This window comes from Geotrypetes seraphini, chromosome 11 (genome assembly GCF_902459505.1).
Source record: "Geotrypetes seraphini chromosome 11, aGeoSer1.1, whole genome shotgun sequence".
Classification (NCBI taxonomy): Eukaryota; Metazoa; Chordata; class Amphibia; order Gymnophiona; family Dermophiidae; genus Geotrypetes; species Geotrypetes seraphini.
The window spans coordinates 98,421,897-98,445,837 of record NC_047094.1 but is presented as its reverse complement, the minus strand read 5'-3'; the positions used below and the strand labels follow the sequence as shown (position 1 = coordinate 98,445,837).

The following is a 23,941-nucleotide window of genomic DNA, read 5'->3' as shown; positions in this document are numbered from 1 at the left end:
GGTGCCTGGCTCCTTATCTAGGCTGGAGCATGTGCTGACGTGAAACGAGGAAACTTTAGTTTGTTAGAATGACACATCCACAGATTACAAAACCTTCAAGAAAGAAATTAAAACCATACTCTTCAAAAAGCACATTAAACGTATCCAGCACAACAATCCTAACCCAAAATCCAACACTCTATAAACCCTTAGTACTCTCTAATTTTTCTAGTTACCAAACATTATCTAAAACCCATAATTCTCCCTTAAAATTTTATCTCATCGTTTAATCTATTACTTCAAGTTGAAATGTAATTCTTGTTTTAGTTTGGATGTAATCCGCCTTAAACCGCAAGGTAATGGCAGAATATAAATCACTAATGTAATGTAATGACGCATAACAGCGCTAAAAATTACATGTGCAAATTTGGGCACATGACCATTTACTTGAGCAAGTCAATTAGCGCCAATTGGGATTTTAATGAGCAATTATTGGCACTCATTGGTTTTAATTAAAATATAAAATGATTGAGAACAAAACTAATATCAAGTGGAATTATATGCCAGACCTCAAACACCCAAGGCACTACTAATCAACTTTTTTCGTGCCCTTGCTGGGGTGTTATCATCTCTGGTCTTAGCAAAGTGACTTGTGCAAAAAAAAATCTTTTTCATCATGGAACACCCTTCCGGAGGCCGTGATAGGAAATAGCACAGTACAGGGTTTCAAGGAAGACCTGGATAGGTTCCTGGAAGACAAAGGGATTGAGGGGTACAGATAAGACCAGTGGAAGGTTTAGAGATAACTGTAGAGGTAGGAAATAAAATTAGTCAGGGACCGCTGACCAGGCAATATGCCTGATGGGCCGCCGCGTGAGCGGACCGCTGGGCTGGATGGACCTCTGGTCTGCCCCGGCGGAGGCGACTACTTATGTACTTATGTACTTATGTACTTAATTAATTGTAAACAGGCTCTATGTAATTAATAAAGTGCATGAACGGCTGTAAAGGAAAGGCACTTATATTTTATGCCCGACGGCTGTCCAACCGTACACAGGCAGAGTGCAGGGCTGAGAGTAACGCAGTTTTTTTGGCTTTTAGTGAGGGCCTTTTGTTACCGCAAAATTGGTGTCTATATTCAAGGAGGCATAGCCTCTGATGAAACCTTGATATTAGTTTTATTCTCAATTATTTTGTATTTGGAATTGATATATTGGACATTTCTGGATTTTCTTATTTTGTTGGTTTGTTTAATTAAAATACAGACATGTTAATTTAGGCGTAGTATCAGAATAAATTTTACATGAATCAAAAAAGGGAGTACGGAAATGGGAGGGTCATGAGTAGATTGGGGGCATTCTTCCAAGTTACGCACCTAGTTATAGAATAAGGGGGATCCACACCTAATTTAGGTGTGAGGATTTGCATCACGTTTCAGTTGGTGCACATGGCCAAGCCTAGAATTAGTCATGGTTGCCAGTGGTAAATGCTATTCTATAAATGACACCTGTGAGTATTATTTATAAAAATATCGTCGAGTGTTATTTTTTTCAGCACCAATTTTTTGAGGTGCCATTTATATATATAGAGCAGTGGATTGAGAGCCAGAGAAGCCAAAATTCAAATCTTACTGCAGCTCCTTGTGATCTTGGGCAAATCCTTTATCTCTCCATTGCTTTAGGTCCAAGCTTAGGCCCCGATATTTAAAATTATTTAAGTGGACAGGGGAGGCTCGGAGGCAGTTAAATCCAATTCAATGGATGAGCCTCAGACTTTCAAAGTAATGAGGCTGCGGCATTGTACAGGGGTGAAGTCTGGGTGTATATGTATATATATCCTATATAATAAAACGCTAGCCGCGCATGCGCACTCAGACCTGCGTGATCTGTAATCCCTGATCCGTAGGTCCGTAGCCAGAGTGCGTATGCGGCGGCCAGATCGGGAAAGCACAGCACAGCCGGCGACTACCCCCTCCCGCCCTCACTCACTGCCAAAACCACCACCTCCTCCTTCTCGCCGGCTCACCCGCGTTTAAATGGAGAGAAAAGCGCTGCACCGCTGTTTTCCTTCTGATTTGGTTTCCTTGCTGACTCGGACTGCTGCTTCTTCACGTCATCACCAGTGTTGCTGTCACTATCAATGTCCTGCCCTTTTTCCATCTGTTCTCCGGAACTGCCACACGTGCCATAAACTGCCACAGGCTCCACCACTGTACGCATCGCAGAAGCAGCATTGAGAGAAAAGCGCTGCACCGCGCTACCACTGGCTTCGGCGTCTTCTGTCCACTGCGGCCAACCCTAGTGGAAACAGGAAGTAGTCAGAGAGGGCGGGCCGCAGTGGACAGAAGACGGCAAAGCCAGCAGTAGGGCGGTGCAGCGCTTTTCTCTCAATGCTGCTTCTGCGATGCGTACAGTGGTGGAGCCTGTGGCAGTTTATGGCACGTGTGGCAGTTCCGGAGAACAGATGGAAAAAGGGCAGGACAGTGAGAGTGACAGCCACACTGGTGATGACAGACAGACAGACAGACAGTGGCCAAGGAGAGTGAGAGAGAGAGACAGAAAGAAAGAAAGAAAGAAAGAAAAACAGACAGACAGTGGCCAAGGAGAGATAGAGAAAGAAAGACAGAAGGCGACCAAGAATAGAGACAGAAAGAAAGAAAGAAAGACAGACAGCAGCCAAGGAGAGAGACAGAAAGAAAGACAGACACATCTATTCTAGCACCCGTTAATGTAACGGGTTTAAAAACTAGTATATATATATATATATATATATATAAGGGATATACCGAAAGTAATGCAAAAAGTGGGCATAGATTTTTATTAACTGACATAGGTTGTTGAAATGCACATGTTGGTAGAGTAACTTCCTCTATACACGGTTTACAACAAGAATGCGGCAAAGTTATATCAAGAGTAAACAAATTGGCGTGTAACATAATTATATATATATAGGCGGCCCTATGCATCTCCATAGTAGAGCGGGAGACATGTAGGGCCACCTAGGAGGGGCCTTAGGCGCCTGGGCCAATCAAGCCCTAGGATCCTGTGGGTTGGACAGGGGAGGGGCGGGCCTGCCTCATTTGGATGGAGGCGGGCCTGCTGGCCGGACGGTGCAAGGACCCATCTGGCCAACTTGCGGGTAAGCCCAAGGGGGGGTTCCGGGGTGTGGGTTTCATTGGGGGTGGTCCGGGAAGGGGGGGGGGGCGTTTTGATGGGGGGACTGATGGAGGGGTCTGGCAGGAGGGATTGGATACCCTCCTGTTAGCGAACTTCGAGGGTGGGGTGGGAGGGGGGTCTACCGGCATGAAGAGTTCTGTGGGTAGGAGGGGGTGGGCACCCTCCTGCCGCGCTTGTTGGGAGGGGGAGGGGAAACTGGCGGCTGTATACTGATCACTGCAGGGAGATCCCTTGCTGCGATTAAGTATAGCGGCCACGTCTAAACAAACCCGATTCTGTAACTGGTGTCTGCAACATGGACGTCGGTAACAGAATCGGGTTTAGTTTGAGCGGGTGTAGTGCATCCTATAAAGAATCCGGGCCTTAGTGTCCAATAGCATTTCATTACACTAAACTTTAAGTTTTAAATCGTCATGGGATCAAAATTTATTAAGTATATCTAAATAAATAATTTTAAATATTTCTTAAATAGTTTTTGTTAGTAAAATTTTAGATTAGTAATCTTTTCTCAATTCTCCAACATATTTCATTTATATGATATAGTATGTATAATATGTATTAGCTGTTACTTAGCTTTTTCTTGTGGTCTGAATCAGGGACATGAAATTCACCGACATGTTTCTCTTTCTAGCTTTCTCAGGGTGAAGTCCCTCCTAATCTAGACCACTTTCTCCAGGTATAGGCAAGCTATAAATGTAATAAATGAGCAAAACAGTACTTCTATAAAAATTCCATCTGTACATAAGAGTAAAACCAGGGGCAGGATTGGGAACTGTGCGTATTTGTACTTGGAGAAAATATCCAACCAGATTAGCAAGTGTAAATGTGTAGGGGTACTGTTCCTGAAATATATTTCAAAGTGAAAACTATTGTAATTCTGCAAAAGTTCAGAGATTGCAAGCAAGTAGGTTTTTCGAACAGGTGTGGGTAGTTATAAACAGAGGGAGATTTTCAAATGAGTTTCCTGGGATATCAACAGTTATGCAGGTAAAATCCTCCGTTGAAAATGTGCCCATTCTCTTCTTCACATACAGCCACAAGATTGGGATTTATTAACCGCCTTTTCCCAAAGTGGTTCACAATAGAGAATGACACGGTGACAAAATTCATCACCGTTCCCGTCCCCATGGATAACCGCGGGAAACCATCTTCATGTCATTCTTTAAGGAGAGAGGGAAGAATCAGAGTATGAATGGCCACAACCACTGACCCACAAGCTTTGCTTTGAAGAATGCTGGTGTAGAAGGACTGAAGTTGAAATAAACACTAGAAAATGACATGGGATTATTTCCCGCGGTTATCCGCGGGGACGGGAACGGTGATGAATTTTGTCACCGTGTCATTCTCTAGTTCACAATACATTGAATAGTAAAAGCAGGTACTCTTTTACATATGATTTACATATGAGGGCTTATACTCAGCCGGAAGCTTTGATCACCCTAGTTTAAAGCACTCTTCAGTAGATTAGCCAGCCTGCTGCCAAAGACACTTCTTCCCTATCATGTGTCCCGGATGACAGGACATTCCCAAAAATGTCGTTGCCATCATATGTCCCATGGCATGGGACATACAGTACACCTTCTACCTATCATTTGTCCTATCTATTGGGCCATTATGTTTATAATAGCCATAAATGATAACGGTGAATAATACAAAACTTTGCTAACATAATTACGATTAGAACCAGCGTAACGTAAAATTTATTACGATAGGAAAAGGTTAAGTATTTTTTGTACATTGTTGTGACCAGGCTTAAGTGCAAGTATTACCAAGAACCCTCCTGATACAAAGACGAGGGTTAGGGGTGAATAGAGATGGAAGATGTGTGGAAATTTAATTTTGAAACCCAAAAAAGGAAATGCCCTATGAAATTTAATTTACAGGGACTGGTGTGTGTGCAAATAGTAGAGCTAATTTAAAATGCGCCTTGATATTAATGAGAAAAACTATAGGGCTAATATTTAATATGATTTACGTAGGCAGGAGCCTCTCCTGCCCGCTTACACCACTTCCTGCTGCCTAAGTAGGGATATTCAGTGGCGCTTAACCAGAAACTGCCCACCAACCACATAACCAAAAAGTGGGCAGGTAAGGGGTGGTGCTGGGGCCAGTATCGGGGAGAAGCCTGAGGTTATGTGGGTGCTAGCAATATTCAGTGTCGGCAACCACACAGCTAAGTGGCCCAATTAAGGACAGCTTAGGGGGGGGGGGTCCATTTTAAAATTAAAAATGAATTATGCGGGTCTCGGTATGATATTCAGTTAGAGCCACACAAACTCTGGTGCCCAGTCCACCCACTTCAGTATTCAGTGCTGATGCCTGGACAAGGTCTGGCACTGAATATTGGGGGGTTTATTTTACTTTTCATACACAACAGGTTGTTGTTACTTGCTCATGCCCCTTCTACTACAAATAAAATACAATCATAGCACTATAGCAGTGTTTACTTTTAGGTTTCAAATATCATGCAAAATTTGAACACTCATATTGTTCCTGGAGAAAATGGGATTCAGGGCAAATTCAGTCCTTTAATTGGACCAACATAATCCAAAGATTCTCTTGTATGAGTATATGAGCCTTCCAGACCCCCTACCCTGACCCATTCTTCAGATCTTGTACTGAAATTCTGTGGAAGAAAGTAGAGGTAATAGGTATAGATTGAGGCCCTACATAATATGTCACTATTTTTACCACCATATCTTCACATCCTTTTTTTTTTTTTTTTTTAATCACATCACACATTCACTATGCATAGGCATTCCACCATTATGTCATTATTTTATTTATTTATTTATTTATTTATTTGGATTTCTATCCCGTCCTCCCAGTAGCTCAGAACGGTCTACAATGAACATACATAGTGGAGAGTAAATAGACATATAAGTAATACAATAGGTTTAGTAATTGGATTTATAGATTTTGGAGAGAATTAAATACAGGGAGAGTATAGCAGAAAGAGAGAAGGGGGAAATACAGTAGTTTAGTTTAAGGAAAGTTATATGCGTTTAGATACAATTATACTTCTGTTACACATGATATGTCACATTCTTCATTTGTTCACACATGTTTTGTTCACATCTGTATCCATTTCTCATCATTTTCACTGTTATGTTTATTTCCATTTATTTCTATACTATATTCATATTATCTATATTTAGATTCTGGTTTGTTTTATACTTATATTTATTTTTATATTTAACCTTCGGGCCCTTGAAAAAGGCTTGTTAGCTGAAACACGGCCCGTATCGGGTCACGGTAGTCTTTTACATGATTGATATGATCTTATTTTACCATTGTTCGGAAATATTTTGAAGAAATAAAGGAAAGTCAAGAACATTGTGTTTATCCACAGTTTTTCTTTCGGATTGCTCCTTTTTCTGTGGAACATTTGGGTCTTCTTGTTTTGCGCTTTACAGTTTGATAGACTGAGGAGTGACATAAGAGATTTTCATAGAATTGTAGGGGCTAGAATAAGCACAGAGGATCCTGAGTCCAGGAGATTAAGCAGACTCGCTGACTCTAATGATGCCACTAGATTTTTGTGTTTTTACTGTACATTTCTGTGGAGGCTTCAGTAATTTTCTTAGCAGATCCTGATATCTGTGTATGGGGTTTTTTTTTTAAATTTATTTGCTTTGATTTACTCTGACTGTGACTTGCTTACTTCTACAGGCGGACTGTGCCATATGGACTATCCAACTTCCGACGTAGCTTCAGAGGCAAGCGAGCTGTAGCCAGCCTTTCTAGGAGCCCCCAGAGAGGGCTTTTATTACGCTGCTTCTGCTTAGACAGGAATGATGAACAGTGCTTGGGTTTCTGCACATGGAATCGGGACAACAGAAGGTGAGGAATGCTATCATGTTAACTGCTTTAAGACTAGGCAATTGACTATTTTGCTCACATATGGTCTTTTTACTAAAAGGCATTAGAATCTGGGCTTAGCACATCTTAATTTGAACTTTCCCACGCTCTAAGTCTAGATTCAATGTGGCACAATTTAAGGCATTTTTGAATATATTCTTTTTCCAGATTGTATGCTAATGTTTACATTACTTAGAAACCAGATGACAGATAAAGGCCAAATGGCCCATCTAGTCTGCCCATCCGTAGTAAGCATTATCTCTTCCTCTCTCTAAGAGATCACACATGCCTATCCCACGCCTTCTTGAATTCAGATACAGTCTGTCTCCACCACTTCTTACAGGAGACAGTTCCACGCATTTACCACCCTTTCTATAAAAAAGTATTTCCTTAGATTACTCCAGAGCCTATCACCTCTTAACTTTATCCTATGCCCTCTCACTGCAGAGCTTTCTATCAAATGAAAGACTCGATTCTTGTGCATTTACACCATGTAGGCATTTAAATGTCTATCATATGTCTGCCTTTTCTTTATCAGCTTCTACATATTCCTCCCCTTCACTTTTGCATTTCACAATGCCACTTTTGCACTTCTTCCTATTACTGATATATCTAAAAAAGTCTTGTCTCCCCATTTTACCGTGCCAGCTATTTTTTCTTCCATTTGTATCTTTGCTTTCCTGACTACTCGACTAGTCTCTCTTAACTTTTCCAGATATTTTTGCCTGTCTTCTTCTTTCTGCGATCTTTTGTAGTTTGTGAAAGCTAATCTCTTATTCCTTACCTTCTCAGCTACTATCTTTTGAGAACCAAAGCGGCCTTCTTTTCCTCTTACTTGCCTCACAAAAAGATTTGTCGCCGTCTGCATTTCTACTCCTTCCAGACATTCCTATCCAGACAATTCCTTGACGTAATCCCTCATCCGATCAAAGTTAGATTTTTTTTTAAAGTCTAGAACCTTTACTTTTGAATGAGCCCTCTCTATACCCATCTTGATATTAAACTGTACCATGCAGTGAACACTGGATGCCAGATGATCACTCACTGTAACATCAGAAACACTTTCCCTGTTTGTAACCACTAAGTCCAGTATGACCCCCATACTTCGAGCATTAGTATATACTACTTTATAGACATTGCCCCCTTTTCCCATCTGTATAGAGGTATTCAGTGATTTACTTATGAGGGCTTATACTCACCCGGAAGCTTTGATCACTCTAGTTTAAAGCCCTTTTCAGTAGATTAGCCAGCCTGCTGCCAAAGACACTTCTTCCCTTCTTTGATAGATGTATACCATTCCTGCTCAGCAGCCTTTGGAAAATCATCCAATGGTACAGGAGTCAAAATACTCTCTAGGACACCATCCATATAGCCATGCATTCATCTCCAGGATGCGTGCTTCTCTGACCTGGCGGATGGATGAGAATACCACCTGCGCACCTGACTGCTTCACCTTCTCTCCCAGAGCCACAAAGTCACTTTTGATATGTTCGCAGAGGTACCTGGCAGTATCATTAGTGCCAATGTGGATGAGCAACATCGGATAATAGTCATCAGGTTTGATGAGTCTTAGCAGTCTCTCTGTAACATCTTGGATTTTGGCACCAGGCAGACAGCATACCTCATAGGACATAATGTCTGGTCTGCAGAAGGAGATTTCTGTAACCCTCAGAAGGGAATTGCCAACCACCACTACCTTATGCCTCCTAGTGGTCATGGATCCAGCAATTTTTGGGATTTCAAACTTTGGTCCTTCCTCTCCCTGGGATGGTCTCATCTCCTCCACTTCCAGGGCAGCATATCAGTTTTTCAGTTCAAGGGCGGGAGGAGTCACAGTACCAATTTTGCAGGGTTCTGTAATCTGAGTTCAGCTGTCTTAACTCAGCACAACCTCTTCTTCCCCACTTCTGGAAATCTTTGATGCCTTATGAATCATTTCATCAATGTACCTCTCAATCTCAAGGATGCTTCTCAGTCTTGCCACGTCCTCTCTGTTCATTTACTTACTTCATGTGGGATTCAAGATAAAAACAGCTTGTACATGGAACCATTCCCTCTGCCTGGGTAACATTTTCTATCTGCACTGAGATAGAAGCTGTAACCTCAGCAGCAGCTTTGATGACACAATGTTTCCCAGCCATACTGTGGTTGCAGAAGTACTTACACCTGGATGAAAAAATAAAAACCAGAAAATCCTATCAAAGCACTGCACTGTTCCTGGTTGGCTTAAGAGCCAAAAAAGCTCCACCTTGGAGTGGGCTGGAGTGAATTAACTTCAAGAGTCACTCATGGAGTCTGATCTTTAAGAAAGTTCTCAGAGTTCAGTTTCAAACTAAGAGGCAGAAACCAACCAGAGGTCTCTCCTCAAGGAGCACTTTTCAGTTAGGGTGAGAGGATTCACCCCCCCCCCCCCCCCATGAAATATAGTGTGCTTGGCCTGACTTAAGAGATTTCCAGGCCACCTTCCCACTTAAGTACTCCAAGTTTCAAAAACAGATCCAAAGAAGCCCTTTAGTCAACAGCTCTCTCTCCTCAGGTAAATATATGCAAATTATATATGCCATCCACAGGTTGCTGTGAAAACTATCTTTAATGCTGAGTCTGTACAACCTCTCTCGTAGAACCAGGCTTACTACTGTTCAACGGCTCCCCCTTCTGCTTCTATTCCTTTCTCTCCTCTCTTCTACCTTCCAAAGTATTTAGATCAATGCTGTCTTGTTAAAATGTTTATTTTATTTTTATTTTTCCTCTAACTCTACTTTTCACTTCTCTATTACCCTCCAGGTACTTTAGTTAGATTGTGAGCCTTCGGGACAGTAAGGGAATTTTTCAAGTACGTTTCTTATTTCTAATCTTAATGTATATTTTCTGTAAACCGCTTAGAACCTAACGGATGTAGCGGTATATAAGAAATAAATTACATTACATTACATTACATTACATTACTAAGGGTTAGGCACTAGGCCAGTATTCCTCATCTCAAGGGTCACCTGTTCAGTCTGATCTCTGAGAAAGTCCTCAGAGTTACCTGTAAAAAATTAACATGGGAGCCTGTGCCACTTCCTTTTTAGGAGGTGCTAAGAGCTCCCGTGGTAACTTGGCTTTTGCCAGTTAGTTCATGCTAATGTGAACGCACTATTTGGTTAGTGATTCCATGTCTATTTTCTGCCCACAGCATGCTGCCACCTAAAAAATATTTTATAAATAGCTAATGTGAATTAGTGCACATTAATAGGCAAAATACTGTAAAATGTTTGTGATAGCTTGATTTTCACACTCTAAGCATGGGTTAGGTCTTAATACCCTTTAACAAAATGGTCCAATAATTCAGAACTTCATCATGAAAGAAGGCTGAAAATATAGTTCACAGAAAGGACAGTCATTTAGGTCCAACAGACAGGCATGTGTGGTGGTGAGTGATATAAGATGTGTTAACTAATAAAGGGATTTTGTTGTTCAAAATAATGCAATCAAAAAAACCTAGTCAATTCACAAAAAATAAGACACTTATTTCTATTGTAATTTATTTAAAATTGTTGTCGCACACTATGGGCTCCTTTTACGAAGGTGCGATAGCAGTTTAACGCATGTAATAGCATGCGCAAACCGCCAGACGCGCTAGCCGCTACCGCCTCCTCTTGAGCAGGTGGTAGTTTTTCGGCTAGCGCGGGGGTTAGTGAGTGATTAACAGGTGCGTGCGTTAAAGCTGCTACCGTGGCTTTGTAAAAGGAGCCCTACATTGCTGAAGGCACTCAGGGCAAAGTTGATAACCTATAACTCATATTTGTAACAATCCTACTACTACTGCTACTACTATTAATTACAGTGGTGCCTCGCATAACGGACGCCTCGTACAGCGAACGCTGCGCATAACGAACTTTTTGTCTTGCTCCCTATAACGAACTTCGTTTCACACAACGAAGTCGCCCGAGGGGCCCGGGGGGGGGGCGGAACTACTCTCGCCGCTTCCTAATGTGAGCCGGGAACAGCAGCACCCTCCTGTCTGAATGCAGTGTTCCATCATCTCCCTCCACCTTACCTTAGATGCCGAGTTTTCCGGCTTTTTTTTTCGGCCAGCCACACACTTTCAAAGAGCAGCACATGCGCGCATGCTCTGTTGTTCAATCTTCTCCTCTGACGCAACCGGAAACCGGAAGTTGCAGGAGAGGAGAACATTGATCAACCAGCAGCTGCGCGTGCACAGCTTTTTGAAAGCGTGCGGCTGGGTGAAAAAGAAAGCTGGCAAACTCTGCTTATAAGGTGAGGTGGAGGGAGGGAAATGTAGGGCTGCAGAACGAATTATTTTGTTTTACATGTATTCTTATGGGAAAACAGGGCTGCAGAACGAATTATTTTGTTTTACATGTATTCTTATGGGAAAACGCGTTTCACACAACGAACGTTTCACATAACAAACTTGCTCCTGGAACGGATTAAGTTCGTTGTGTGAGGCACCACTGTATTTCTAGAGCACTACCAGATGTACAGAGTTACAAAGGAATAGGCAGTGACACTTTCACTCTGATTGATGCATAAATGCTAAGTTCAATGATAGCAAAACAGCACACGCTCTGCAATAAATCCAAATTGAAGGAAAAAGCCTCAGACAAGGGCCCTCCCACCTCCACTAAAAAGTGGGGTTACTTAAAGTGGTTGAGTGATTACCTCATTGGCAAAAAACCTTCATTAGAATTAAAACAAGATAGATGAAAATGATATCAACTTATCGTCAGCTGATTGGTACACCGACGGTGGCCAGCGTTTCACAAATCTGCTGCCTCAGGGTGTGACACGACCGATCAGACTAGAACAAAAACAAAAATAACAAAATGTTAAAATTGTTTCTTAATGTTCCAATCGTTGTCCTCATAGCTCAAATAAAGCCCACAAGACATACCTTCAAAAACGGGACGCTGAACGCATCTTCTGCATCCTAAGATGGCTCCTCACACATTTACACTGGATTTAAACACTCCTGGTATGATGACATCATAACTGGAAGTGGCAACACATCAAATACTAAGACGCTGTTGCTCTTTAACATGATTTGTTATGATTTTGATAGCAGACTAGAAGGAATTTCATCTAGTGGTAAAGTGCAAAATAGTGCAGTGTAACAAAGGAGACAGTGCCTGCTCAAATGAGCTTACAATCTAAACAAACAGGATGCCAGGGTAGAGGTTACAGTTAGAGGGGATGGTTAAACTGATGCTTAGGGTGGTGAGCAGAGAGGTGTAAGGTTATGAGTTGAAGGCTGTCTCAAATAGAAACTCATCTACTTCAGTCTCATGAATCGTAAATTGTTGCGAGAGGCATTGGCTACTCTGAATGTGGTAGATTGTTGGAGGTGGTTACATCCATCAGTTAGGGACTATACTTATTTTTCGGGACTACATTCCTCCTACTCTAGAATCGATTATGTTTTTGTGGAGCGGGGACTACTCCGTCGGGTGGAGTCAGCGGGGATTGAGTCCCTTACGTGGTCGGATCATGCCCCGGTTTGGTTGCGGTTAAAGGGGCGGGTGGTGGCTCGGGACAGAAATTCTGGCGTTTTAATGATAGTCTCCTTGACGACCCGGAGGTGGGAGAACAGATTGAGGGGTGGATACAGGACTATTTGGATGTGAATGTGGAGTGTGGAGCTTCGTTGGAAGAGGTTTGGGAGGGGTTAAAGGCTACCCTTAGGGGCAGATTGATTGCCCTGGCCTCGGCCCGGCAGCATAAGAGACGGGAAGATGCGGCGGCTTTGTTGATTCTGATTGGTCGGTTGGAGAGCTTGCATAAGCGTAGCCCTTGGGATGTAGAATTGCATGGGCGATTGTTTCAAGTGCGCCGGGATTTCCAAGCTTTAGATTTAGAGCGATTACACCATAATTTGCAACTTCTTCAACAGAGATACTTTGAGTTTTCTAATAAAGCTAGTCGACTGGTTGCCCATCGTCTGAAAGTGCGGCAGACGCGCAATCAGATTCTCTCGCTTCGGGCGGCCTCAGGTGAGCTGTTGCAGAAAGAGGATGCTATTCGTGCCCGCTTTGTGGAGTACTACTCCCATCTATACACTCCGGAAGCTCCTGGGCCCTTGCAGGACCTGGATACTTATCTAACTTCGACGGCGTTGCCCCGGATTGCACATGATGATGTAATGCGGTTGGACCGTCCTCTCACGCTGATCGAGGCTCGTGGAGCGCTGCGTTCTATGAAACTTGGTAAGTCGCCTGGGTTGGATGGTTTTACCGTTCGGTACTATAAACGTTTTCAGGATCTTTTGCTACCTCCTTTGTTGCGCTTCCTTAACTCTCTGCAAGAGAATAGTGCCCTTCCCTTCTTCATGCGACTGGCGGGTGTAACGGTGTTGGCCAAGGAGGGGAAGGACCCCCTTCAATGTGCTTCCTATAGACCGATCTCGCTTTTGGGGGTTGACACTAAGATTTTCACGCGAATTTTGGCGGACAGAATGATGAGCTGGATTCCCCGGCTGATCCATCCGGATCAGTCGGGCTTTGTAGCGGGACGTCAGGTGGGCGATAATACTCGTCGGGTTTATAATCTGTTTGAACGGGCCAGGGAGGGTGTGCGGGAAACGGTGTTTCTATCTATCGATGCTGAGAAAGCGTTTGATAGGGTCTCCTGGCCTTTCTTGTTTCGGGTCTTGGAGTCGGTGGGTTTGGGTCCGCGCATGCGGGATTGGATACGGGTCCTTTACACTTGTCCTCTTGGTTGTATTAAGGTGAATGGGGGTTACTCGGAGACTTTTTCTTTAGCACGGGGAACACGTCAGGGGTGTCCTCTTTCCCCGCTCCTCTTTGCTTTGTCGGTGGAGCCCCTGGCGCAGCGGGTGCGGATGAATCGGGATATTAAGGGAGTTACGGTGCCGGGAGGGGATTATAAATTGGCTTTGTTTGCGGATGATATTTTGTTCACGGTGGAGGATCCTGAAAGTTCCTTACCTGCTATATTACGGGAGTTGGATGATTTTGGTAAGGTATCGGGCTTTCGAGTCAATGTTAGAAAATCTGAGCTCCTTAATATTAACCTGCCTGACGACCGAGTGTCTTACCTCCGAGACCGGTTTACGTTTCGGTGGGTTCAGCATTCACTGCGATACCTTGGGGTTTGTTTCAGACCGCCGGGAGTGGATCTCTATGATCTGAATTTTCCTCCGCTCTTTCGCCGCATTCGACAAGACTTGCTTAGTTGGAAAGATCAGTATTTTTCTTGGTTGGGTAGGGTGGCAATTGTGAAGATGATGATTATACCTCGTCTTTTGTTCTTATTCCGGGTATTGCCGCTCTGGGTGGGCAGGGGAGCGTTGGAGGGGGTCCAAAGGCATATCTTCAATTTTATTTGGGCCGGTCGGAGACCTAGAGTGAGTAGGAAGGTCTTATGTATGGGGAGGAGTGATGGGGGATTGGGGGTTCCCAATGTGGTAAAATATTACCAGGCTGCCCAGTTGCGCACCCTTTTAGAGTGGCAGACGCAGACACCGAAGCCGTGGGTGGTGATAGAGCAAAGTTTAAGTGATGGGGTGCCTTTGTTACATTGGCCATGGTTACCTGGCAGGGTGCGGTTGGTGGGTGGCCTGTCCTCGGTTGGAACTTCTTTGAGGGTATGGAACCAAACCCGAGGTGGTTTATTGTTGGGTAGGCGCCATTCCTGGTATATCCCGTTGAGACATAATCCAGACTTTCCACCGGGAAGGGGTGGGGGAGTGTTTACTGATTGGGAATCTAGGGGCTTAGTTTGTGTGGGACAATTGTGGGATCCGGTCTTGGGTCGTATTAGACCCTTTGCAGAGCTCCGGGGCCAGTTTGACTTTGGGGTCCGGGATCTGTTTCCCTATCTACAAGTTGTTCACTATATCCGGACCTTGGGTCTACTGGGGGATTTGAGGGGTGGCAAGACTCCCTTTGAGCTGTTGCTGGGTCCGGTGCTCCGGAAGGGAGCTCTGTCTGCTGTATATCGGTGCCTTAATTGTCGGGGAGCCCAGCATCCCTACATGAGGGCCTGGGCGGGTGATTGGGGCTCTGCTATTTCCTGGGACACTTGGGAGGACATCTGGTCAGAGATTTCCTCGGCAGGTATAGCTGCTTTGTTGATAGAGAATGGATATAAGGTCCTCTTTCGTTGGTACTATACCCCTCAGGTTGTGGCACGTTGGCAGGGGTATGTGAGTGTTCTTTGCTGGAGGGGCTGTTGGGAGGTGGGTACCTACTTCCATATATGGTGGCAATGTGGGAGGGTGTGTGGGTTCTGGACTGGGGTTTTCTCTCGAGTGTCCCAGATCCTGGATATCCGGATTCCGGTTGATTGGCGTCATGCCTTGTTGTTCTGGCATCAATTAGATCTAGCTTGGGGAGATTCTCTGTTTTGCAAGTTGGCATTCACTGCTGCTAGACTGGCAATAGCCTCCTTGTGGAATCAACCGCACCCTCCCACATGGGACATGGTGGAGCAACGCTTGCTTAATTGGCAGCTTCTTTACCATTTAACGGCCCTACGGCATGGCAAACTCCATGGCTATGCTCACATTTGGCGTAGATTTCGGGCTTCTGTGGGGGTTTGTGGCAGGGGTGGCTTGGGGCTTTGAGTTGAGCTTGGGGCTGGACTGGAAAGACTGGGATTAGGGGGACCCTATCATCATCTTTCTCTTCCATTCTTTGTTTACGTATAAAATCGGATGATTCTCAACCTTTTGGGTGCTGTAGGTATTGTGTTTTGTCCCTGGGGGGAGGGGGAGGGGGGTATTGGCTGCATTCTGTTGGGTGTTTTTGTTTGTTTTTGTTGGACTGTAGGGATTGCACATGTCTTTGCTCTTGGCTACACTTCGGGCGTTTTCTGGAGTGTGGTGTATTGCTTGTTGTTGCATCTCCTATGTATATGTAATGCTTGGTGTGTTTATTTTAATAAAAGCTTTTATTTAAAAAAAAAAAAAAGGCTGTCTCAAATAGGGTGAGTTTTCAGCTTACTTTTGAACAACGGAAGGGAAGAGGTATGGCAGATGGACGCGGGTAGCTTATTCCAGGCATTTGGGGTGGCAAGATGAAAAGAACAAAGTCGGAGGGAGTAGAAGGGTCGAGAGGGTGGGACCGGGCATGTGGAGGTGGGTCAGGAGAGGGAGGATGTGCGGATTCCTCCTGAGTTGTTTGGGTGAAGGAAGAAGGAATGGTGGGAGCTGGAATGTCAGGAGAATGGATGGTGAAAAGGGAAGAAGGATGTGATTTTGCAGCAAATTTAAGGGTGATCCAATTGAATATAAATCAAAATAGTACTACCATAAAAAATATCTAATCCACAATAGCTCAACATATATCATGCATCTATATGCAAACAATAAAATAGTGTCATATAATCATTAAAAAAGTCTAGATGCTTTTCTCACTATGAGCCATTACATTCAGTAAGCTTCTTAGGATACACTAATGTGCATCTGGACTCTGCTCCACAGTCGACTAGATTGACGTCTTCCCAAGAGTTTGACATTTCAGTGCAAATTCTATAACACGGCACCTAGAATTAGGTATCCTGGTTCTTTTTCTCCTTTGTATATGAACTTGTAGACTTCAGAAGAGACAAAGAGCATACAAGAAATACAAAGGCAACCGAGTAATATACAGGCATAGAAGTACAATCAACGGGGAATAATATAAAAAACTGCAAATCTACTTGCTTTCAATAAAAAAAAGAAGCTTTTAACTGGTATAAAGTTCTACAAGAACGAAAAACCCAGAGACCTAATACAGAAAACACATGGAATTCAGAAATCGGTCAGTCTCTAGATACTACTGAATGGCAAAACATATGGTCTTAACCCTACAAAATTTCCTGTTCTGCTGCTACGACCCAATCTGCCTATTTTCTATTGCATAGAGCCTGTTGGACACTGCTAAAGTTATTTAAATTAAAGAATGGCAACAACATTATTTGTTGGTTGTGCCGATCAACAACTGGCTCCTTTAAGCATATGATATTTGACCGTTCACTGTTAAAGGAATATTGGGATCACATATGGACTTCTATATCAACTATATTAAGTATCTCTGTACCACTTTCATATTCTGTGCTCATAGCAAGTACAACTCACAATCAGTTGTCCTCCTTATGAGACCACGTAAAACTTCTATACCTGTTACTGCTCATGCGATCCTATCCAACTGTAAAGACTTTACCAACATTAACTATAACGAATGGTGGAATATTACTGCGAAATATGGAATAGCAGCTGAGCGAAAAAAATGCATTGAAGACATTCAGAAATATGTAGCGCTCCACTTATTGGTTTGCCAATAATTTCAAACTGTGGCTAAATCTCATTTAGTGAACTATAATTTTCCCGAAATTGTCACTAATATTTCCTTAATTTCGGATATCCTTGTACTGTCTCTCTGTAAACACTCACGACTGATACAGGTAATTGTTATAGTAACATAACATAGGGCTCCTTTTTACAAAGGCGCGTTAGTGGTTTAACGTACGTAATAGCGCGCGCTAAACCGCCGGCGCGCTAGCCGCTACCGCCTACTCTTGAGCAGGCAGTAGTTTTTCGGCTAGCGCGGGGGTTAGCGTGTGATGAAAAGTCACGCGCGTTAAACCCGCTAACGTGCCTTCGTAAAAGAGCCCATAGTAGCATAGTAGATGATGGCAGATAAAGACCCCAAATGTCCATCCAGTCTGCCCAATCTGATTCAATCTAAAAATTTGTTGGGGTTTTTTTTTTTTCTACTTCTTAGCTATTTCTGGGCAAGAATCCAAAGCTTTGCCCGGTACTGTTCTTAGGTTCTGGTTTATTATTGTTTTGTTAACCATTTGTACATTGACCTTGTAAATCTTTCTAAGATGAATATATCTAGAATCTGTCAATATTACTTTGTTTGTTGTAAATTCAAATAAATATCATTGAACTTAACCCCTCCCCCCAAACCCCTTCAAATCCCAGCATGCAATGCGGCTAAATCCCAGACTGGCATAGCATGCCCCTGATGACTAGAAGCCACCTGATACCCTACTCAAATATAAGACTACACTATTCCTAGATCAAATATCCAAAATATTTATCTAACTAACCAGGAAGCTGAGAGATGACCCTTTCTTCCTCAGATACTGAAAGAAGTGCAGGGGGTCTGACAAGAATGCAGATTCCTGGGAGTTCTTGTTGAAATGTGCATCTGCATTATTAGTAGCTTTCGGTGTATGAGCTATCAAAACCCCCCCATAATCCTTTATCTTCTCTCCACATAAATATCACAGTCGGTCTTGCGCAGACTCCTGCAGCACCCTCTTATGAAACTTAGTGCATATTGAATTGAGTACAAAATTCTTAAACATGGTTTAAAACAAGAGTCAAGATCGGGCTCTTACTACTGGCTGGAGTAGTGGACCTTAGAACCAGGGGAACTGGATTCAATTCCATTGTAGCTCCTTGTGACCCTGGCCAAGTCACTTAATCCTCCATTGCTCCAGGTACAGAACCTTAGTGAGCTCCCTAGCAATAAAGAAAGTATATATAATAAAATTGTAAACCACTTTGGTTCAGAAAGGAAGTATATGAAATCCATAACCCCTTTGGAGGGTGGACATTCAGATTCTGAGTATCAGCTTGCCTCCTTTTCTATGTGTTACCATCTAATAACACATTTAATTGAGAGCTCCTTGTCCATATAGTTCTTTTCTCCTCTGTTTCTGATGATTAGATACAATTTTATTGTAAACAGCTTTGCTATATGTAATGAAAGATGTTATATCAAATTAGTAACTAAAATAATATGCCAGACACAGGTAGTTTATCTTGATGAAGTGAAGTAATTCTTTCCTAAACGCATCTTTTTCTGGTAGTAAGAGATTCACTGGAAGAGTCACAGAGAAACAATACAAGGCAAATAGCCACAGTATAAGGCAAAGCCAACAGATCCATTGGATTTCACTAACTCTACTGTCAAGAGGTCGTATGAGACCATAAGAAAGTGCAGTTGAAAATGAGTCTTGGTGATTAATCATAGGGAGAAGGCTGGCATTTTGACTTAGTCAAGCTGAGTCAGAATGAGGCCTGTCAAGTTTAATTTCCTGTCTGACAATGGCCAGTCCAGGTCACAGGTTCCCAGCAGATCCCTTTTCCTCTAGTTAATTTGCAGTGATGAACAATGGCTCTCAAGTCTACCTGGTTAATAATTTTTTTTTCATGGACTCTTTCTCCAGGAACTTGTGCAAACCCTTTTGAACCTTGCTGTGACCACACATCTTCCAACAACAGATTCCACAACTTAATTAACAGCTGCACAAAAAAAACCCTTTCTAGATCTGTTTTCAATTGCAGGTCATGCCCAAGATGTCACAGTGATTATGTCCTGTTCTAAAAAGTCTGAGACAGCATACATAAATGTAAAATTAATTGCATTCAGCTGTAAAATCAGTGTTTGATAATGTTAGTAAAAAGATTAGAGCAAAGAGAATGAGGCACATTGCAAGGGGTATAAAAACACCCACCAAATTAGGCTTTTTGATTTAAAACATATAATAAAACAATGTTAGTTACTGCAAGGACCATATCAAATATTTGGATTCAATTTGGATTTGGACTCGAATATTAGCCTGAACACATTATTTGTATTTGGCTAAATAGTGAGTTAAATTCAAATATGAATAATCTGGGACTCTGCTGTGATAAATCCTACTGAAATAAATACTCGATATCTGATTTCATGTTGCTTCTTTTATTATTTATGTTAAAGCTCAATGCCCATTATTCATATTTGGCCGAATAGTAAAATATGGCATTTGGTACATTTGGTACTGCATTGGGCCATGTGCCAAAGAGGGAAGGAAATAGGAGGGAACAGAGCTTTTTTTGATTTTAATTTAGGGCCAAGCTATCTTGTTTTTAAAAAAAATTCATCTCATTTCATTGACAAGAATGAAAGGATACAAAATTCTTCTAATTTACCCATTCCCCATCTGCCATTTAGAAAGATGGTCTTAGGGAGAACAGGTCATTACAAATACTTCTATACTGTAAAGCTGGCAGAGAAGGTTAAACACTGTCTTTTTTTATTTTGTAGGTTGGAAGCTCATTAATTGCTCTGATTAAGATGCAAGCACTTGAGCAAGTGGAAACTAATGTGAAGGAGAAAATGGCTTCCAGTGGGTGGACTAATGGATCATTCAGCCATTACTGCACTTTGTTCTGCATTAATTCTAATATGAGGGCATAAGAACCTGTATGAAGAACTTTGCATCCTACCAAAAGACTCAACATTGGACAGCTTAGTGGACCGATGCTCTTTTCCATGTTTTGATGGGGGGTGGGGGGAAAAGACAATCTTGGAAAAAGGCACAAGTGAAAGGCCAGACTTTCAGCAAACAGAAATGTTACAAAATATGGACCCTGTTACTCTCAACTGAAAGGTGAACTGAGATTTCACTAATTAATAAGAATATATTTTGGATACTAGGTCATGCCTCTTGATCTACTTAATGCATAATACTTGTGTGACATTTTATCAACTTATTCTACGCAGGCCATTGTATTCAAAGAATTAGTGTCAGAAGGTTGCATTACTGGAACTGACAAAAAAATGATGAGGCATGCTCACCAAGGGACTCCCTGGTACCATCTTAGTCAGGTCTATAAAATTTATCATGGCTATGCTATATACAATCTACTGAATACCAGCACTGCTCACTCCCAGAATAGCCATAGGGGTAAGTTTCAGCATAAATTGAGGAAAAATTAAATATGATCAGCAACTATTATTGATGTCAAAAAAGGCCAGATGAACTAAACGTTTTGCTCTTTAAGCATATCTGATCCAAAATGTAGTACAGCTATACAGAACTTTAGAAAGCGTAATCTGTATTTTACAGATGTCCTAATTTTAGGCCTTACATTAGAGTTAAGGAACTTGGCTCCACTGTAGAATGACACAGGCTGCTGGTACCTTACAGACTAACAGATTTATTAAGGCATAAGTTTTCGATGTCACGTTTACTTCTGTTGCTGATAAAGTGTACTTTGCTTTCACATGCTTATGCATCAACAAATTTGCTAGTTTTGTCCTCAAAAGCCTACTTCTCCGTGCTATATTTTCCTATTAATGCAGCCCCTTCAAAGTTTTAGCTGGAGCAGAAACCAGAGTTAACTGGAGAAGAAAACTTCAGCTCTGTAATTCCCAAAAAACTGTCCTGGAATATCATAGGAATAGTTCATTCTAGAGATATTTCTAAATAACAATTATGAAAACTCAAATGGAATGATAACCAAGACTTCATTATTCTGCAGTCTTCATGTTTCAGAGAATGGAACAAACTTTGGGATAACAACCATCTGGAACAAGTCTTTTAGCATTAGCAACGAAGGTTCGCATTAGTCTGGGCTGAGCATCTTGTCAGCCCATGCAACTTGTTCTTTGAAGGTTTGTTAGCAATTGAGATGATGAACATTTGTAAATTTGTGTACATTTATTCATGAATGATACTGATATAAAACAGCAAAAGGACGACTTGTGGCATTATCCACTTTTTAAATTCCTTTTTGTGAGACTTTGTAGAAAGCTTTCTCTTTAAATATGTTTTTACACTGCAACCAGCCAAAACTGTGAGTTCTTTATATTTGTAAGTTATATTTTATCTGGCGCTTTTTGAAGAGACAGACTAACTGCCGAGCACATAAAATGGAAGTTTTGGGGCCTAATTTTCAGAAGATTGATGTAGATTTTAATGGTTTATAACAATAATTAATTCTGATCGCGAAAAAGGCACCTAGTAGAAAATTCCTCTCCTAAAGCCAGAGCAATTTCAGCAGAGAAGACAATCACTTTGGAAAAGGAAACTAGAGGACAGACATTTAGAACTTTTAACTTGATCTTATACCCATAAACTTAAAAAATTAAGCAGGCACATATGACTTAAAACTTTATACAAAAGTAGAAATTATTTCAGAGAAATCAAGTATTTTGATTTGTTAGAAAACAGCTTGAGACTTGGGCTCCTTTTACTAAGCTGCGATAGCGTTTTTAGCACACGCTAAACCCACGCTACGTGGATAGAACTAATGCCAGGTCAATGCTGGCGTTAGGGTCTAGCGCGTGCTAAAACCACTATCGCAGCTTGGTAAAAGGAGCCCTTTGTCAGCTGTCTTTCATAGCCTGTTAACACAATGTAAACAATATTGGGACCAGCGGCTTTTCATTGCCTGACAATGGCCTTTGCTGTAAAGTGTTTTTAATCTTAAAAAGGAAATAATCACTATTTAATTCTGTGTCCTAGAATATATTATACAGTCAAGCTTAACATACACCCTGATGTGCATTGCTGCTTGGTAGAACATAATATAATAAATACCGAGGCCAATACCAGACAGACTTATATGGTCTGTGTCCTGTATGTGGTGAAAGACAAAGAAGAGTGGCCAAATCCAGAATGGGGGAACAGAGCTTGATGCCGAACTGACTTGTACGGTCTATGTCCTGCATGTGGTAAGGGACAGGTGAAGGTTCGACAGCTACAGTATATTTTTCATTTTATTGTAGTATACTGCGAGTGGGGACACTGTAGCTTAAGAGGGATGGGAAGGTATCTTGATTGGTAAGTTGAATACTGTGAACAATATACAATGTATCATCCCCATCATGTTTGGCTGCCTATATGGTTGGCATAGTGGTGACTTTACAGCCAGCATTTAAACATAGGTGATCTGGTCCTACATAGAGTGGTGGGCGAGGCTCTAGTTATCTTGTTGGGCAGACTGGATGGTGAGGGTCTCTTTCTGCTGTAATTTACTGTGTGATATATTATTCTGCAAGTTTGAAGATAAGGTTTGTCATAACACAAATATTGTCTTCTATTGCCAACTGCTAACATGACTGTGCACTATGGTGAAATTATGTCTTACCTGATAATTTCCTTTCCTTTAGTCAGCTGTGCTGTTCTGAACAAGTAGGTGTTATCCCTTCCTACCAAGAGATGAAGGTAGAGAAAACAGATTTTTTCCAGTGAATTTACCAGTATAACTCGCTGGTGCTCAGTGGAAAACACACCTAAATATATCTGCCAAAGCAGCAGAAGGTGCTATGTGCCCCAACAACCACTGCAGTTGCAATGTTCATTTAAGTGAGTATAAAGTCTGACCTGTGTACTTATTACCCTGCATATAAAAACATTTCTCTGGTTTTATTTTTCTCCCTCAAATTATAAGGGAAAGAGCAGAGTGCCCCAAGAGTGGGTTTCAAAACAATATGGCTGACTAGAGGAAAGGAAATTAGCAGGTAAAACAATGTCACCTTTCTTGTTGGTTGGCTATACCGTACAAGCAGGATGTATCCATAAAGACAAAGCCCCTTTTAATGACTGCTCTTCAAAGTTTGAGCAGACTCTGGCCAGCAAATGTATAGAGTAGGGGGACCCTACAGCGAAGGAATGCTTGAAAGTTCTCAGCCCAACCAAGAAGGGAATGACATGAAGCCATGAAACGTAAAAGTTATTCCACATATTCACCTCCAAGTTCAACAAACCTGGCACATCATGTCTAAAGTTTCTGTAACCCTTCCATAAAATACTCTGATATCTCAAACTGTCACCTTTCAAACTTTTTTAAGATTTGGAAACAGAAAAGTCAGAAGGAGCAAGATCTGGTGAGTAGGTTGGATGGTCCATGCACTGAAACCCCAAATGTGTCAAAACATCCATCGTTTTGCCAGCCTTGTGAGCAGGTGAACTGTCTTACAAAAAGAGAATTCCTCTCTGCAGCTTCCCTCTCCTTTTTTCTTTCAATGCCTCCTTTAATGAGCACAGCAAGTTACAGTAGTATTCCGTATTAACTGTTTGGCCCCTTGAAAGATAGTCATTACAACATCTTTCTGATCCCAAAACACTGTGGTCATGTCCTCCTTTCCTGCAGATTTTTGGGTCTTGAATTTCCTTGGCCTTGGAGAACCTGA

The 23,941-nt window shown here is 42.0% G+C and overlaps 1 protein-coding gene across 1 annotated transcript in view; it reads left to right on the top strand.

Annotated features, from left to right (window-relative positions):
- The window catches only part of EDN3 (endothelin 3), a 76,481-nt gene extending 52,850 nt beyond the window's left edge, over window positions 1-23,631 (top strand). The window contains exons 3-4 of the mRNA XM_033962788.1: window positions 6,828-6,998; window positions 20,066-23,631. Of these exons, the coding sequence (XP_033818679.1) occupies window positions 6,828-6,998; window positions 20,066-20,081 (187 nt within the window). The 3' untranslated portion in view covers window positions 20,082-23,631. The remainder of the gene's footprint in view (window positions 1-6,827; window positions 6,999-20,065) is intronic.
- The last annotated feature ends 310 nt before the right edge of the window (window positions 23,632-23,941 follow it).